The following is an 18483-nucleotide window of genomic DNA, read 5'->3' as shown; positions in this document are numbered from 1 at the left end:
GCTCCTTCCCCAAAGAAAAGGAGATCCTGTTTTATCCAATGCAAACAAAACATTAAAAAAAACACTATCACCACGACTGCATCATTTTCTAAACATTTAAATCACATTACAATGGTACGGTGGCTGTGAAGTGCAGCTGAATTTGCTTTTCTGCTTTAGCCATCAGATTAAGCCACTGAGAGCTTTCATTTAAAATGTAGTAACGCAGCCTGGGTTAAACATATCAAGCCACTGATTTTAGTCAGTGACAACTTTAAATTTTAATATAAGTTACATAAAGCCACTTCAGTTCTCAAGAACAGATATACCGTGCACCACAAACTTTCCAGCTTCCAGGTGCTTCATTTTCTAATTCAAATTACTGGACAATACTGCTTTTTAAAACTTCAGGTGGCACCTGAGCACTTGTGTGCCTAAAGGAGGATACATAGCTTTACCTCAGTTATGAACAAATTTGAATGCAAGATCTCACCATGTATACTTGAAAGTAGCTTCATAAAGGAAAAGCACAATATTTCCCCCTGATTTCAAAAGAGTAAAAGGCCAGCTTATAGGTACGAAAAATCTAAAAAATCTCCCCATGCAACATCTACTACCATATGCTGCATCCACTTCCCCAGTGTAATAAGCAGAGGACATTTCAATATATAATATATGAAGTAAAATAATAAACTGCACAAAAAATAAATTAAAAAAATCTCTTCCTCCTCCAAACACAACACTGCTTCCTGTAAAGGTATGCAGAGCGTGCAGAGATCACCAAGCAGAATACTTGATTTTTCAAGACAGGTTAGATATCATACATTTTAATATCGCTACTCCCAACTTCTGTTCTTAAGCCAGTTTAAGAATAAGCAGTGAAAATAGCTTTTCTGGTCCTTAAGTGGTGCTTAAACGTTTATTCTAGACAACAGACAGCTTCTTATCTATTCCACTAGATTTTTTTTTAATCTAGACCTATGCTGTCAAAAATCTGCTGTTAAAATTGTACCAGAATAAATAGGTTTGACCTTGCATTGTCTTAAAAGCTAGCCAGGATTTCATCTGGTTAGTATTAGATGGGTGAAAACACCTTGACAGAAAGGAATACCTTGCTTGAATCATTTTGAAAGATTTTATACATTCAGTATCTTTACAGGTCATTTAAATGACTGTTGTGCTCTGCATGTGAATTACTATTTGTTACCTAAGTTTTACACTTAATTTTCCATTCACTGGGGGAGCAATGAATGCAGTAACAAATTAATAGTCTGCAATCAAATTGCTATGTACCAGCAATGTCAGGTCTCATAATCCAAACAAGAACAGAACTGGAAAACTGTCAAACATGTTTCAATGGTCTGAACTATAGCTACTAGAGCTACTAGCCCTCAGGACCACATCACCAGGTTCGAGGGGACCACCAGAGATTATCTCTTCCTTCCCAACCTTCTCTGCAGGTAGGATTAAATATGCACGAACGATTTCTGAGTAGTGTTTCTCTCACCTGTTCTTAAAAACCTCCAATGATTTCATGGCCCCAAAAATTTATTTTAGCACTTCAGTATCTTTACTGTGAGGAAGTTTCCCCTATTACCAAACCTAAGTATTTCTCCACTGCCATGCATGTCCACTACTTCATCTCCAACTTCCAACAACGAAAAAATTATTTTTGCTTTTGTTCTACTCCTTTCCAGTTTGTGCAAATGCTTTCTGGAGAATGGGGGATTCATCCCACTGTTTCCTGCACAGAGTACGGCACACCTTGTCATCCAACGTTGTTCATTCCCCACCACCCATGCAGCACGTCGGGTCACATACAGCTGTTCTACTGCCCCATGCTTCACCCCAACCCCTGAATTTGAAACACCAAAAAGACGTCAAAATGCAAGCTTCATCATGAGGCCAAGAAAAGCAGAATTAAAGTTCCCATGATAGCCTAACAGTGCTTCTTCTCATGAGACTACTTTTCTCCAAGGTCTTCTATCCTATAATCACACAGCATTGAATTTACTTCCTACCCATTAAAAAGCTTTAGAAAACTCCGTCTTTTCTAAAGCAGCAGGTGGAAAAGCAGTTCAGCAGTTGTCACAATTACGTCACAATTTCAACAGCCCTTTCACACGGAATGAAACTCAGCTCTGGCTACAGAACGTTTAACCCAATCTTCCAAATGTGATCAGAAGCACCGGCATCTTCCTAATTTCACAGTGCTGGTTGAAGCAGCAGCAGAGTAAAACTGATAAAACTTTACTCGGTACCTCTCTTACTACTCAGAACCCCGACCAGCAAGAATGAAATTGCTGAAAATGGTGTTAAATTCATGCTGTAGCTACTCAGGACAGCTACAGGCCACAGCAAAGAGTTATTTTAAAACTGCTCTTAGGGAATAAATATGGCCCAGGGAAGGAGCTGGAGGTAAAATAAATAAATAGCAGAGTTTTGTTGACTATGTCAGCAACTTGAGGTCTGGTGAAGGCATCACAGTTTCTTCTCTCACTTACTGCCCTGAAAGCATGAAACTGAAATTCACTTCATTGCCAAGGAGCCCTACATCATCGGCACAAGCCAGTTTATTTAACACAAATGGCTAACTGGTAAGTTGCAGTAGGACTGAATAGCTTTTGTTTTATAAAGAGTAGCAGCTCTAGAGAAAAATCCCAGCAGACTAAAATAACTTCAGATATGTAAGCTAGGGAAGCAGCATATATTACTTAGTTTCACACAAATATGTTAGATATACATTTATCAAAATAGAAGAGGAAACTGCAGTAGATAAATTTCTGATAAAACACAAGAAAATGACAGCAGTTTTTTAGCCTGTGCAGTTTTCTTTGATAATAGTCCCAAACAGAGAAGAGAAAAATAGAAGAATGAGTAGTTAAAAGTTTACAAAAAGCTAGCCACAAGCAGTATTCTTTTTAATCTAAAGCAGGCAAATATTTTTCTTTTGTGAAGAACTGGTAAGTGTGCCTGCAAGGGAACAGTAAACATTTCAAGGCTAAAGGGCTGTACAAACGTATTAATCCAGTAATAAGTATAGAGGACACACACACACTATCTGCTGAGCCAGGCATGAGCTAATAACACTGGCTGTCAAGACTCCCCTATTAAATGATAACAAAAGGCACCTAGTAAGAGATGGTGAAAATCAATTAACTGGAGAAACGGCAAGAGAAATAAAATAGGGCAGCCAAACACTTCTCTATTCAGACATACAAAATGAAGTTTTCTGCACTTCTAAAAAGCAGAAATGTCATGTTAAACAAACAAAAAATTACAATGTTCTTTTAAATCAGGTTAACTTGCAAGGTATCAAGTACCTGCAGTTCCTGCTGAAACAAAAAGGGACTTGAAATGAGTTGGCTCTTTGCAGGGTAACCCCCTTTGTTAAGTAGCCAATGTAAAGAAAAAATCTAGGTTAACCATTTCCAGAACACAGACATTAAGCTGTAATTTTAAACTTTACTTCTGGCCCAGGGACAGATGTTCTGCAGTCCTCCCCGCTAGCTGCCTGCCTCTGGCCTCATGGCTGCACTAACACAACACAACACCTTCTGTGCCAGACTGTACAGGTACACCCCCGAAGAAGGTACCAAGGGTAAAAATTGGTCCTTAAAAATATGCTGCACCCTTCTGCAAGAAAGCACTTTCACTACTGAAGGAGTCCTTGTGAGTGCCCTGTTCCCCATTTCCCTTCTCTTCCCTCAGCACCTTTTCTGACTTCTCACAAGTAGCCTCATCCCTGGAAATGACACTGTACAAGAACAAAAGAAATCATCAAATGAAACACCTCTGATGTGGTTCTTACACTGAAGTATAAATGGAGTAACTCAGGACTTACTGAAATTGAAGGTACCATTTTGGAAACACTCCAAAAACTGAATGGAAATGGCCAAAACACACAAGGTTGTCCCCTTTTCCATTCTGGAGAGCTCTGCCAGGTTACACGTTTCCTTGTCCCTTGATAGCAAAAGCATTTTTGCCCTGTCCCTAGATTTGAGTGGGTAAATCCCACTAACGTTCCTGATGTGCTGCAGGCAGAAAAATAAGTAAGTTTCTTCCGAAGCCTGCAATTTGGTTAAGTTTGCAAAGTCTGTGGCAAAAAACTACCGCCCCTTTAGGACACATCTGTGCCGGCAGCAGCATCTTACCTCTCAGTACTGACTTGAGGTTCAGCTTGGCTTGTCGGTGCAGGTCCTCCACACAAGGTGGTCTTGAGGAGGGCAGGAAGACATTTTCCTGCTGGTGCCACGGAGCGGTGTAGTGCACAGTCCATCTACTCTCTTCATCTAGGTTGGAAACCGCTGCAGAGAGAGACAATAATAAGAAAGTTAAATGCTGTTGTACATAGCTATATCGTGAAACCCCACACATAAGTTTGTTGCGCATCATCTTAAAACAAAAAAGATTGTTTGCCACTGTAGTCCCATCAAAACGCTCTCTTAGAACCTCACTTCCATGACAGTTAAAAACCTTCCTCTCATTTCTACTCTAAATTTATGTTATGTAGGAAACACCTTTCCCCCTTCCCATGTTTATACTTGCTGTCCTATTTACTCTGAACTTGCAACTCTGTTTTTCCCCATCTCTAGCTCCCAGTCTTCACAAACGAGATCAGTTTCCCTGTCCCCCGATCCCACCAGGCGCTGTGCATTGCAGGATAGCTTCCTCTTGCTCAAAGGTGACCCTGGGAATATGACAGTCGCCATGAGAGATTACGACAGGTTCATTTGTATCGGGAAATAACCTTCTCTGACCTCACGCTCGCTCAAACCAGGAACAAAGATTCCAGTGAAGCCAACAAATTAGCTACTTTCCATTGCCGTCAGCAGAAAGCAGATTTGGACAACAGCAACTCCCTGGGCAAATACTGCTCAGGGCACAACAGCACTGAAGAGGGCTTGTTCTGGCCACCTCTTCTCAGCCAATACACACGTGAAAATAAAATACAGACCTTGCTCAAGTTCAAAGTTCCCTATAGACAGTCAAGTAATGAATCAGCCAAAGCACATATTGCTAAGATTTGTTTATCATTTATGCTTCCCGAGAGACAGCCACTACCTTTTGTTTGAGGCTTATCATCAACAAAAACTTCTACAGTTGAATGGCCTTATCCCTCCACCCTCTAAACAGAAAAAGGGCAGTTGGGGCTCATACTTTATGATCCCTCAGGCACCCTTTGGTCTTCAGCCAGCGTGCCGCACATCCTTGCTTTTAGCTCCCCAAGGCAGAAAAAGCCACTACAGCTGTGCTGCCTCCCAAGCACCTGCCATGCTGGCCCCGCTGCCAGCTCCGCACCTTCCCTTTGCTTTCCCTGCTGCCTGGGCACTGCTCGCTGCTGCGCTGCCTTGTAGCATCACTTTGTCTGAAGTTTGGCTGATGCCTCTGTGGTAGCAGAGGAGGTGTGTAAACTGTGAAGCAAAACGAAGGCAACAGCCTCCTGCCATCTGAAGAATGAGTCCTTCCCTAACACCACTGCACGTCTGCCAGGATCATTTCAGATGGAAATAATCAGTACTCGTTAAAGAAAATAAGCTATGCCTTTAGCTTGAAAACCTATCCACAGCCTAATGCTCAACACCTGTTTTGTCCTAAAAGGACTTGGGGTGGGAGGGGAGGTTCTTAACTGCCTTTCCTCACTTTTTTTAGATTAGTATCAGACCTCGAAAAAGGTTTTTCAAGACTTTTGATTGGTCTCTTCATGTCTGTGGTGGCTTGGTCCTGCATCCCCCCCTCTCACAGACATATTGGCTGCAACAAGACAGATACATGTTCAGTCTGTGCCTGCTTTTCCCGTCCTTGCTAACTAGAGGTCAAACCTAAATCACAACAAACTGACAAGTCACCACCTACCTGGTTACAGCATCAATCATCCCGGTATTACAGAAAAAATGATAGGTATAGTCAACGGCGTGCTCGGAAAGCCGCCCTCGCCATCCCCTGGCAGAGCAGGGGAGCAAGGCTGGGGGAGGAAGAGGAAGAGGGAAACACCAGCTGCCAAGCCCGCTGTCTGACTGCAGTCCCACCATACCAAAATTAACGTTTACTGCTCATCAGAGCAATGGTCATCAAAACTAGTCGACAGAAGGGCTGCGCACATTTGCCAACTACTCTCCCTAGCGCTATTCGTCTGTCTTCATGAATTAAACGAAGAATTGCGATTTTAAAAGCTGTCCTGGAACTAGAGCATCTTTAAAAGACAAAACTTGGCTCATTATGACACGCTTTATGTAGATACCTCACAGATACAAGCCCATAGCACCACACGGGCTCAGCAGCCGCACAGGCAGAGACAGGTTCCTGAGAGAAGCTGGAAGGACGCCCCAGCACACAGCAGGGCACCTGTGCACGACTGCAGGTGACACCTGTGCACGACTTGTCACCGACCTGCTCCTTTCACACCCAAAAGTTTGGCTCCTTCAAAACCGCCAAAACAAAGGACTTCAAAAGCAACAGTATCCCAAAGCAGAGGTCCTAAGGGACCTCATAAGGCTGCCTCCGCACATTACAGAATACTCCATGAAAAGTGAGATAAATCTTAAAAAGAGGCTTCAGGAAAGCAGGAGCAAAGCCAAAGGGAACTGCACTTTCCTGCAGGACTCGGCTGCCTCCCGAACAGGCAGCGAGCACGCACAACTACTTACTCTTTCTCTTGAAAAATTTCATGAGAGATTTAAGCTTTGTGTTGATGAAAACCACCATGTTCAAGGTGTTGAATTGCGATCCTGGAGTTTAAATCTCAGAAATCCCAGGAGCTGCAGAAAGGCGACGGTTTTCCAGACTGAGCCTGTTCAAACTCTGCTCCCCAGACTTCTCTTCTCCCGGCTTTCCCCCTCCGCCTTTCTTTCCTGAAATCAAAACTTTAAATCTGTCTAGATCTTCCTGACGCATGAAACCATTTACAATTCTTTAGCCTGAATTTATCCTCCTTACTTGTGACCTTGTGGGCTGAAAACAGCCAGTTTCAACATGCGAAACAGGAGGAGGAAGAGGGAAAAAAAAAAAAGTTAATTGCTATTCTCGTTCGCACAGGAGCAAAAATCGGGCGTCCTCGCTACCCGTGCGTTTACTCAGTCGTTCCTCCCATCCTCTCCTCCGCCCCCCAAGCTTGGCTGCTCCGTAAGGTCCGAGCTGGCAGGTGACTTCTCTCCGTCCCGTCGCGCCAGCCGGCTCTGCCGGCGGAGCAGAGGGAGATGCCGGCACCTTCCCTCCCCGCCCTTTGCACCTCCCCGGTGCCCGCCGCCGGGCGGGGGGGGCGGCGGCGGGCAGGCAGCCCCCGCGCCCCGCCGGCTGCCGCCCCCAGCCGCTGCCCTGCAGCCTCCTTCCAGTTGCAAATGAGAGTTGCATTTTCGTGCAAATCAGGATGCCCTGCTTTCCCACCGCTCCCATCCTCCCCCCTCCCCTCCCCCCGTTGTGGTTTTTTGGTTTTGGGGTTTTTTTACCCTCTCGCTCCCACTTTACTAAGGACCCAGGAGCTGCGGTTTAGCTGGCTGTAACATGCAGTCTGCCCTCGGCATCGCCTACCCTTCCAGATCCACTGCTCTCCTCCCCGTAGTCATTGCCACTGCCTGGGACATCAGCCCACTAATTTTACATATTGAATTTCGTTCAGTAACGCTCCTCATTTAGTCTTATTAGCGTCATCTCAGACCAGATACACGGACAACAAAATCGAGTTATTTCTGGCTAATAGAGAACCTGTTATTCATCAAATGAAACTTGGGCACAGAGATGAAATAGCCCAGCTTTTTGAGATGCGCATATATATACTCATGCCTTAAAAAACCCCAAAGTATCTGTACAGAGGTCCACAGCCATCCTTCCTAGGAATGAACTGCTATTTTGCAGAAATTAAAGAGAAAATGCTAAGCACCGAATCAATGTGCTCAGCAGGGCATGCCCTTCGCACAATGTTCAGGCTCAAGAAGCAAGCCCTCCCTCACAAAGCAAGCTTAGGAAACACCCTCGGGTTAACAATGAGAAGGATTTTTTCCTCGGGAAAAAGAAAAATGCCAGCAGCAGGGGGCTCAGACTGACCCCAAAGCTGCAGCAGGATCTGGCCTCTGGAGTGTAGCATGTAAAAAGCAGATGCTCCACAGGAACTTCACTCCCAAGTTTCACCAAATGGCCGAGAATCGGCACCGTGCAGAACCGACCATAAACAAAGTGCCTCCACCGTTGTCTGAACACACCATTATCAGGACTTTATCAGGATTTTCCAAACACAGAGATTTTACAATTACAACACGGGTCTGACACCAGAACTGCCATTAGCAGCCGGTCTCTCCAGCAGCTGCTGGTCCAAGAGACATTTTGACTGGCTCACATCTGCCAAGAGGACAGAAGACCATGCTGCCGCTGTGGCAGCAACGGCGGGGAAGGTACCTCTGGTTTTGCATTGATTTCCATCAAGCATCTTACACAAAAAAATGACCCTGGCATCAAACTCTGATACCAAGATGACTATTTAGTGTTGCTTTTTTAAAAATCACATACACAATAACACTCCTGTTAGGAATTTGCCATCACCCATACATCATTAAAACCACTTTAAATGCACACTTGCTGGACACACTCTGGAGGTGAGTGCAGAATGGCTCCGTGTCTAACTCCAGCAGCGTTGCCATCCGAGAGCAAACCCAGAAGGTGCTAATTCCTTTTTTAGTGTGGTGGTGATCTTTTTTAGGATGTAGGAAGTGCCTCTATAAGTGGGAGGGGAGCTACCATGCATTTACACAAGGGAAGGTGACAGTTTCAAGCTAGCACGTTAGGGAGACTGGGCTACTGGAAGCAGAACAGATTCTCCCTGCAGTCTTTATGGCACCTCACAGAGGCTTACAAGCCCTGGGAAGAAGACTTTGTTCCCTTTTTATGGTCAGGCCACGAGCATCAACATGATCCTGGTACTCTGGACGGCTCAGGGAGCCCTTCCCCATTTCACACTGGGCTGTGACGTGCCCCAAGTCCAGTGCTGCTCTTTGTTACTGGATCCTCAACCCACCCTGAAGCCTTTTTCCTGCCTGAGAACAAGTGCTTGGCCACTGTCCTCAAGCCCTGATCTCCAGTAAGGAGGCAGCTATTCAAACCCAGTAACAAACAATGCATAAGATGACGTCTGGCTTTCATCCTCATCCCCCTTTGCTTCCACCTTCCCTCAGGTCATGCTGATAAAGAGGTCAAACATCAAAAACGGCTATCATGAGGGGATACCCCAAAGGAAACACCAGTTGGCTACTTGTATCTGCATCTCTCAGAGTCTGCACTAGGTCAACAATGACCAAAAACTCTTCCCCACTTCAAACCCACGGGCTTCCAAGAAATTCAGCACGTTGTCTCAATACAGCTTTTTTAAAACATTTTTCCTGTCACAAGACACCGTCACCACAATTGGCTTCTAATGGCACTTCTCTTAGAGCTGAAATCATGAAGTGAGTGTGCTTCTCCATAGCCTGCCTCTCTGCACTGAGAAGAGAAGGAAAAGACGGGACACTGAGAAAATTTATATTGTAGTCACTATGCAAACAGATAAAGGACTTTAGCCTCCAATGTTGCCAAGCCCGCAGACAAACCCACAACCCTCCCCCTGCAAGCAGCAACAAAAAACCCACCTAAAATTACCTTCAGAGAAAAAATGTAAAAGTTTGTTAAAGCTGAATAAACCCAGCATGAACAGTAGGTGTGCACACACTGTGGTATCAGTTATTTAAAAGCAAATGACTCACAGACAGGTAGCAGACTGGGGAGACCTTGCTCTGTGGCACACATCCTACTTCACCTTGGACAAGTTAATATTAACCTACCGCCTCAGCTCCCACATCCTTACAAGCAGGGATCACACTCACTTGCCACCACACAAGGATACTATCACAAGGAATACAGAAAATACAGAGAAGATTTTCAGCAAATGCCAATTCTCACTTCATACAGGATGGGATTGTTAACTTAAGTTACAAAGTTTGCCCCAGAAGAAACTCCTTAACAAACAAGAGACTGAAGCAAACGGAATGAGAGGCACAAGATGCAGTGCCAAACAGCACGTTCAAAATCATGAATGTGTAACACATTCGTTAGCAAAACTGTGTCTTTTTTTAGTTCACATTATAATCGTTTTTAATCCCTGGGTGGTTAAACTGATTTTACTTTCTAGTAGAGGCCATGTACACCCAGAAGAGAAGTGAACATGAGTGGCTGCTTGAGCATGGCGTGCCTGAAACACTGCAGCCATTCCTTCACTCCTCTCCCTGCTCTCTCCCCTCCTTAGAGGGGCTTTACAGCTGACCTGCTCTGCGACAGCCATCTGGGACAGCCACCCTCCACATTCACAGCAACATAAAGCATCGGCGCCTGTGAAACAATCTGGAAATACTCCGCTTCCATGGAAATATTTCAAGCCAGCCCCTGGGGGAGAGGGGCTTTCCTGTCCAGCCCCCCTGTTCACAACCCAATGCCCCGAACCTTGCACTAGTGCACAAGATCCGCTGAAGAAGTTGAGGCTTTATAAAAAGGCAAATGTTGAAGAGGGACATAGTTGGGTTGTTGGTAACCACAGCCAGAGCAGCTGCCCAGCGGCAGCTGTCCATCAGGGACACTAATGAATTGGTGAGAATCAACTGTTCTCCTTCCTACTGCCACTCATCAGCCTATGCACGCATGCAGTACGAAATTTAGGAAGTACTAAGTTTAAAAAAAACACAAATAAAGCACAAGAATAGTTCAAGCAACCCATTCCTGCTCCCTCCCACAAATCGAGACAAATTTTACCCCTTATTTTCATGAAGGAGAGGTAAACCCAACACACGTATCAAGCTCATGAGAGGAATGATGCATCAAACTACTAGCATGTATCACCATCTCAAAACCTAAACTTTTAGTTGTAAGCCATAGCAACTTTATTCAGACAACGGAAAAATCCTCCATTAAACAACTGTATAGCATTGATGGCATTTTAAGAGGGAAGAAAAAGTAAAACCATACAACTGAGTTGGGAACTGCGCGGTGAGAGCTGTTCCAGTGAGTCTCTGTTCCAATAAGCAAAAGGGAAAGTAGAAACGTTGGCAAGCAGATGTACTCAAAACAATTAAATCGATGTCTTTGCTTTTACGGACACATCAGTCACTCGCTCGAAGTAAGTTTCCACTGTGCCACCCTCCAGCAGCTGGCGCGGGATGGATGGGCGAGGAAGAAGCTGTTGGAGGGCAGTTGTTTCCAGCACGTCTGCAAGGACGGGTCCGTGTAGGGTGTGCTTGGGATTGCTCCCCGCCAACCCCGTCCGCCCCCTCCGAGCAGCTGCGGTGCCTGGAGGGGAGCGGCGATGGGGCTGACCCCCAAGCACCCCCTCCCCAGGCTGCGCGGAGGCACCCAGGCGTCTGCAGGGCAAGCCTGAACCCAAGGCGGGTTATAAACCCCTTCCCGCAGGCCAGGAGGCTCCTGCCTGGCTCAGACCAACACCACCCGGCCTCGAAGGCTGCACCTTTACTTCTGGGGGAGGCTTCCGTCATTAAGAAACAGCGAGCACCTGAGATAAGAAACACCGCACGTCTCAAGTGTTTTCAAAACTGGTGCCCGAGCTTTATGCCTGTTCTGGCCCCCTCCGCCTGTGCCATCGACCACTGGCTGGTGTTTACATGGGGTCGAAGCCAGCCCCGCGCACCAGAGGAGTCAACCCTTTGTGGTCAGAAGGAGTTTCTCCCTCCTGTAGAGCCAGTCCCGGCCGGCCCTCTCCAGGCATCTTCCAGGAGAACAAAAGTGCTCCCTCCACAAAGGCAGTCCCGGGCGGCACCGCGTTCAGCTGCCCTCCTGTCTCCAGCTCAGCTCGCTCACAATGGCCTCTTTCAAGGCAACCTCTGCCTCGGTGAAGCACGATACTTCCCTGGCTACTGAGAAATTACAATTCATTAAACCCGGGATCAGGAGGAAGAGGAGGAGGAGAATGCACGGGGGAGAGGAACAAAGGAGGAAAAGTACTTTATCCCAAAGCCACCCCAACAAAAAGCCAAGAAGGACCTGCGCCCCAGCGAACTGGCAGGGAAGCCGGGCACAGAGCCCATCTCTGCACGGGCAGTTAGGAAGCAGGTATTATTTTAAAGAGGGCAGCTCCCTCCTTTATTCATGCTCCTAAGCGATTATGGCTGCAGGCTCTGGGAAGGGGGCAGGGGGAAGAGGGAGGAAGATGAGAAGGAGAAGCAGCACAACCTAAGCCGGAGAGGACGGAAAAGCAGCAGACTGATTGATCTGATGATCCTATTTAGGTCACAGCACAATAAAGCTAATTCATTCCTTTGACAATTCAAAACATCTTTCCACAGGATCCTCTATCATGCAAACACATCACCAGAGAGAAAAGGGAGCATTTGGGCAGGGCTGCCTGCAGACAAAGCAGCAGTTTCTTCTGGTTAGAGCATCTCCCCACACACTGTAACTGCAGGCAGGAGAACAGAAAACATTTAGTGAATGTGCAATTCTGTTTCATGGTTTTGTTTTAAATTGCAGGGCACAATCCTTTTTTCCTTTGGCCATTCCTGAACCCCAGCTAAGGCAATGTCAGCTCCCAGAAGAGTACTTTTCTCTCTCCCTAGGAAGACCCTTTTAAAATGCCACCAGGAAATATTCTCAATTTAAATTCCAAATCCACCTCAATGCTCCTACACTACAGCTTATCCTGAAGAACTGATCAAAAATGGCTGCAGCAAGTAAGTTAGTCTGCAAAATCTTGACTCTTATTTGCCCTAATAATGCACCATAGAGAAGATGCTTCTCTTCTGAATTAGTGATGGAAAAAATACCAGGCAGACAAGCTTACATAAGTCTTCTCATCAATTCATCCTGTAGGACTCGGAGTGAAACCAACAAAACCAGACAGCAAAAATGCCATTTCTGAACTTGTGTTCCAGACCGTCTCCCTGTTCAGCCTGTAATTCCATCTTTGGCAGCTGTGCACTTGTGGATCCGCACTAATATTCAACAGACATCTTCAACTAATCTCAGTCTGCATTCTCCTTATGGGCATCCTGAAGGGGACATGCTCCCCACTCATTTCACTTATTTAAAGGTCACGGAAAGAATTCTTGTAGCCTGTCTTTGTCCCCCCCACCCAACATTGCTCTTTGGCATACTTTTATTTATATATGGATTATCCTGGTATAAGGAGTTGCCAGACTCTTCTTTTCTTCTTCTTTCTGCTGACTCTTAATAAACTCAGGGTGAGTCTCATTTAAGCTTGGAGACACCCTCTCTTAAAATTAGGCCAGTACATCCTCTGGTTTCCCAAGAGCTTTGCAATCTATAAATGAAAAAAATTAAGCTCCTTAGAAAATACCAACCTTCATATGATCATATAACTGCTCATGCCAAAATCAAGCACCAAGTTCTCGCTCACTGTCTCACACAGCAACTTGAAAAAAAAGTTTCATTTCTTAGTTAGAAACTTTCAAAAACTTCACCTGAAAATGTTATCTGCAGAACACAACAGTAAAATGATAAGTAAAAGCTAAGGTTCACAAATAATAAACGGATTTCAGCAGTTGTGACATTTGGTATTGTCCCTAAAGCCCCAAGATTTTTGACAAAATCTGAAAACCTGGGTATGTTCCAATTAAATAATGGCACAACCTGCCCTGAAAAACAATATTCTCTAAACTAAAGAAAGAGATCGAGTCCATGTAACAGTCACTGAATAATTATGTTGCTGCAGGATTCAGCAACCTGTTTTAAGCTCCTGAGGAAACAACTGAACCAACATCTCTACCACAGCACCAGAGAACGTCTTTGGCTGGCCATGGGCGTGTGGATCAAATACCAATAGCTTTGGAAAACAAATTGTAAGATGACATTTGTGTGGTCAGCATCTTCTTATTAGAAGTTCTCAATAAAGCCAAATGAAAGGATAGCCTCCTAAATTCATACTGCTAATCAGCTGAACTTTCAAAATCTATAATGTGGATAACCAACTCAAAATTTTATTACCACCTGTTTGATTAAAAGCGTCAGAGATGCAAACATCCTTGTTATTAATCATATGCAATCTAGCAGCCCATACCTGACAACATGCCATGGTCAGTCAACATCAACAGCTGAGTAGTTGTGTTTCTTTGGATTGCTAGCAAAACGCATCTAACAGTTTAAATGATGCTACAAAGGTTCTTTGCCGCCAAATGTCTTCAGAAAGCTCTAGTGAGCACACCATCTAACACAATTTTTAATATTGTGGCAATGGTTTCAATAAGTAAGTATGTGGGGGCATTAAGCAAACCACAAGGCATCACCAGGTGCTTCATCAAAAGGTAAGCCACAAAAAAGATTAAAAAATGGAGATTCTCTCCCCTCACGCGGTCAGTGTGCCATTTCTGCCTCCATCTCCCACCAGAAAGGGAAAGGAGTGGATCCTTACTTTTTTCTACAGGATCCCTACTGCAGATACCTACACTTTTTTGTATTTTAGAGAAACTAGTTATTCCCTGCTATGGCTGGAGAACTTCAAAAAACTGAACAAACAGTAAAGTTGTAACATGACAAGGGGTTTAACATACACCATTTAAAATGAAAGATACCATTTTTAATTGCAAAAATGTCTCTTTTGGTATCCTTGGCTTCACCACTTAGCAAAAAATCTAAACTGCAGAATAGTTTGTATTTTGTTGGAGGAAATGAAGCATAAATTGGAAAAGTTGGAAGAGAAGTGTACATGTAAAACTTGAGACAGCTGATGCTAGTTTTAAAAATACTTCTTCAAGTACTTTCACTCTTTGTATCTGAAAACCTTTGAAAGTGTGCAACTGTGGCACCATCACCCCCACTCCAGCTCAGTATCCTGATCACCGTAACCTGACATCACGTCTTCAGAGTTACTTGCTTCCTTCCAGTGGTGAACTCTCACTTGAAGTCAACTGAAACGCAAGCGTGCATCCACAATTCAGATCCACACCCCTTACACTACAACTATCAACACATTTTTGAAAGAGCTTCTAAACGTATCATCCTGCCAACTCAAGATTCACTGTGACTTGGAGATTTCCAACATTTGATCGGAGGCTGGAGACACCACACAAACAAATACAGAGACAACTATGCAGAGCCTAAAAATAAATTTCTGTGCAGAAATACCACGGGTATTCCAGCCCAGACAATAAGCTTGCAAAAATCAACTGTCCTGCCCAGTTTGGTCATTCCTGAAACTTCCCAGTAGCTGTTACTAAGACAACAGTAAGAACAAGGCAAAGAAATATCTGTAGTTAACTACTACTAAGCAAACAACCCTGCCATCTCAAGACAGTTGATAAAACTACTGTGTATCCCAGCAGCTGCATTTTTAAACCACACACAACGATCCAAATTCAACTTTGGGTTACAGATTTGTCCAGAGGACTGTTAATTAACAGCTTGTGCTATTACAGAATTGGAATGGGACAGCATTTTACATTGCAAGTTATTGAGAAAGGGGACGAGCCCGATTTAAAAATAGCCTGGAAGAGTGAGGTGGGAAACCTCCCGCTGACTCCAGGGCAGGGCTGACCCTGGAGCAGAAGATACAATTCCAATGTAAAGAAGGAGGTGGGAGATCAATAACACGGTCAGTGTGAATAAAGTTTACACCCTCAGGAAAACCAGTCAATAAAACCACAGCTATATTTTCCCAAAATTATTCTGCAGTATGTAGTCCATGAAAAGGCTCTTCCTTTTTCCTGTCTCTATGGATAACAATACAAGCAGTTCTAGACTTTGGCACCTTTTGAGGATGCTGCAACGCAGCACTAAACAAACTTCAATTCCAGTCCACTTGAGTTAGACAGAAGCGTTGCCTAACAGGATCCCTGCTTTGCCACCATGCCAGGAATCGTCTAAGTTGGTGCACACCAAAGCTCAATTTACATTTTTGTTTTGAAACCATGGCTGGTTTGAAGAACATAGTTGAAACTACAGCCATTAAAAATATCTGACACATCCTGCAACATCTAATATTCCGTACAAAGAATACACCCTGCTCCAGGAACGAAGACATTAAAAAAACTGTGTTCATATAGGCTCTGAAAATATTTCCTTTTATGTCAAGGCAATTAGCATCCTGCTCCTCTTCGGATTAATTAAACCTAACAGGACAAGGTTAGCATCACCCATAGGAAAACACTTGCGCTCACCTTCAGCTACTGGACATAAAAGAGTGTCTTTTTCTCTGATGCTATTAATTATTTAACCTAAAATTGCTACCACCATCTGCTTGGGGACCTGCTCACACCCACCAAACAGCAGCCCACTGTCCCTGGTCTAGCCGTGCCATCGCGTTTGTGGCAAACGTCTGACAAACAAAAGGAGGGCCAGGCTGATTATAAGTTGATGCTGAGAACAACCATGAGGGATCATTCAGTTAGGAGAGGTAAGCCAAACCCGCTTTGGAGATGCTACCCAGCTGCAAGTTTAATTAGCCCTCCCTAGAACAGATCATGCAACTGCAGAGAAATGGTTTTATAAACCTCTGTCGATGCTTTTGGGCAATGACAAATGTGCTCCGCAGCCCTTGTGTGTAAAACTTCACTGTTCTTAAGCTCCTTGTCAAAGCACCCAAAGTTCAGTGGGCAAACAAATGACAGCACTGAGGAGGAACCTGAGGAGGAAAAGTTGTCCCATAGTCATCATGGCTCAGATCAGAAATCAGAGGGATGGGGGATGAGACCTTTGGGATGAGCAGCATGTGGCCACTGACCCCTCGCAGAGCGGGTAGCTGAGAACTCCCACGGAAAAGGCATCACAGTTGGATAATTTGCCTTTCAACCACAGTACTTACAAGTTTTTCGCTCTTCTCCAGAAGCCTAGCCTCCAGTTATACCAGTTCATGCTCAGCTGATGGGGACAAGCCCTCGCTGGTAACCTAGACAGTCACCAGCATATTGAAAAACAGTTTCCAAACAAAAGCCAGGGGCTACAGCCTAACAGCCACAAGCAGTGCTTTGGGGAATTCAGCCTTTAAATTAGTAATAGCCAGGCCACAGCCTGCCTGTCTGCGCACTGAAGACACGGGAAGGCTGATTAAGTACCCTTCTGATGTGAGTGGAGAAGTGGCATCATGGGGTTTCGCATTTATTCTCTTCCAATGACTCCAGGTCAAAACTGGTCAGCTCACAAGTCAGGCGCTGTTTCTGTTAACTGCTGTAATGGCAGGCACCGCTTGCAATCCGAAATTCAAGCTGTGTCTTTCCAGTCGTGCATCATCCCCATAATCCAGATCCCACTGCAGTGTATTACAGCACCAACTGAGTGCTGAGATGTAATTGCGATGAACCACTTAAAGCGTTTTTCTTACTAAAAAAAGGAAACAACCCCTCTGACCCAACTTCTGCTTAGGCATAGGAATGTCACCATTATTGTTTGGCACTGCATATTCTTAGAATAGATCAGATCCAATCTACCTTTCAGCTGCTTGCTAGTAATTTCTTAATTGTACAATCCTTGCGTCTCCTTTGGTGTTTTCCAATACAGTTTGAAAAACGTTTTTAGGGTGGGGTTTTTTTGGAACAATATGTTAATCAAAACAAAGGCTGTGCCCACCTCCCCCCCCCTTTTTTAAAATAACCAGTATCTCCCAATCCTAGCTCTTCTGAGACATTTAGGAAATGCAAGCAAAATGCCATCTGTTGGCAGTGAGGGGGGACTAAGCCTTTAACGTTGAAATACTCACTTTAGAAAACCCAAGCAGGCAGAGTTAATTGACTGACAAGATTGAGTTATCTAAATCATTGCATATTCCAGGTCCAGTCCTGCGCTTCCTTTCACATAATTAGACATGTTTCTATTTGATCTGCCATTAACTCATTGCTTCCTTTCCAAGAAAGCAATGAGCTGCCCTTGAGTCCTCCTCCTACCAAACCTGCTGCCCCTTCATCAGCTGAAAAATTCCAGCATGGGGTTTTGCTCACCTTCCTGAAGAGGTGTGAAGGGGAGGAGAGAGCAAATAAACTCAAGGTAGACCTTGGGTGGGTTTTTTGTCTTGTTTCAGTGAGCTTCCTTCGCATGTATCATATAATTTGTCCCTGCTGCGGGTGCCCACCTGCGGGCCAGCGGCTGCCGGGAGGCAGGAGCCCCGCGAAGAAACTGCTCTATAGACCGTGATAATGTCAGTCCGGGGGTGACAGGAAAGAAGTCACTGCGTGCGTACTCCTAACCTACACCTGCTGCCCGACAGCATCTGCCGAGAGCGGCTGCTGCCTTCACACAGCACAAAAATGAAAAAGAGAAGTTGAGGGCAGCTCTCTAAAGTCTCACTTTCAGGAAGAGCATCATCCAACATCCTACAAGGTAACCTGATGCCAGATACATGCAGCAGCCAGTCCACTACCATTTGCTTTTTGCTGTAGGTATTTTACGCCAGCTAACCCACCTGTGTCAAGGTTTTTATTTTTCACTCTTAAGAAGCCCAGTTCTGCTCAAGACTTTCCACTGCTATCTAACAAGACTACATACTTGCAGCAAAATTGCATCAAGTATAAAAATCAGCAAGTTTTGCACTCCTTTTGG

General features: G+C 44.7%; 1 protein-coding gene across 1 annotated transcript in view; it reads right to left on the bottom strand.

Annotated features, from left to right (window-relative positions):
- Window positions 1-18483, bottom strand: part of NHSL1 (NHS-like 1) — a 102543-nt gene that overhangs the window by 43697 nt on the left and 40363 nt on the right. Inside the window, exon 2 of the mRNA XM_010574634.1 lies at window positions 4134-4286. Within this exon, the coding sequence (XP_010572936.1) occupies window positions 4134-4286 (153 nt within the window). The remainder of the gene's footprint in view (window positions 1-4133; window positions 4287-18483) is intronic.

Source organism: Haliaeetus leucocephalus, unplaced genomic scaffold (genome assembly GCF_000737465.1).
Source record: "Haliaeetus leucocephalus isolate CR32 unplaced genomic scaffold, Haliaeetus_leucocephalus-4.0 Scaffold450, whole genome shotgun sequence".
NCBI lineage: Eukaryota > Metazoa > Chordata > Aves > Accipitriformes > Accipitridae > Haliaeetus > Haliaeetus leucocephalus.
Note: the sequence above shows the minus strand (reverse complement) of the source record. Positions and strands in the feature narration are given on the sequence as shown.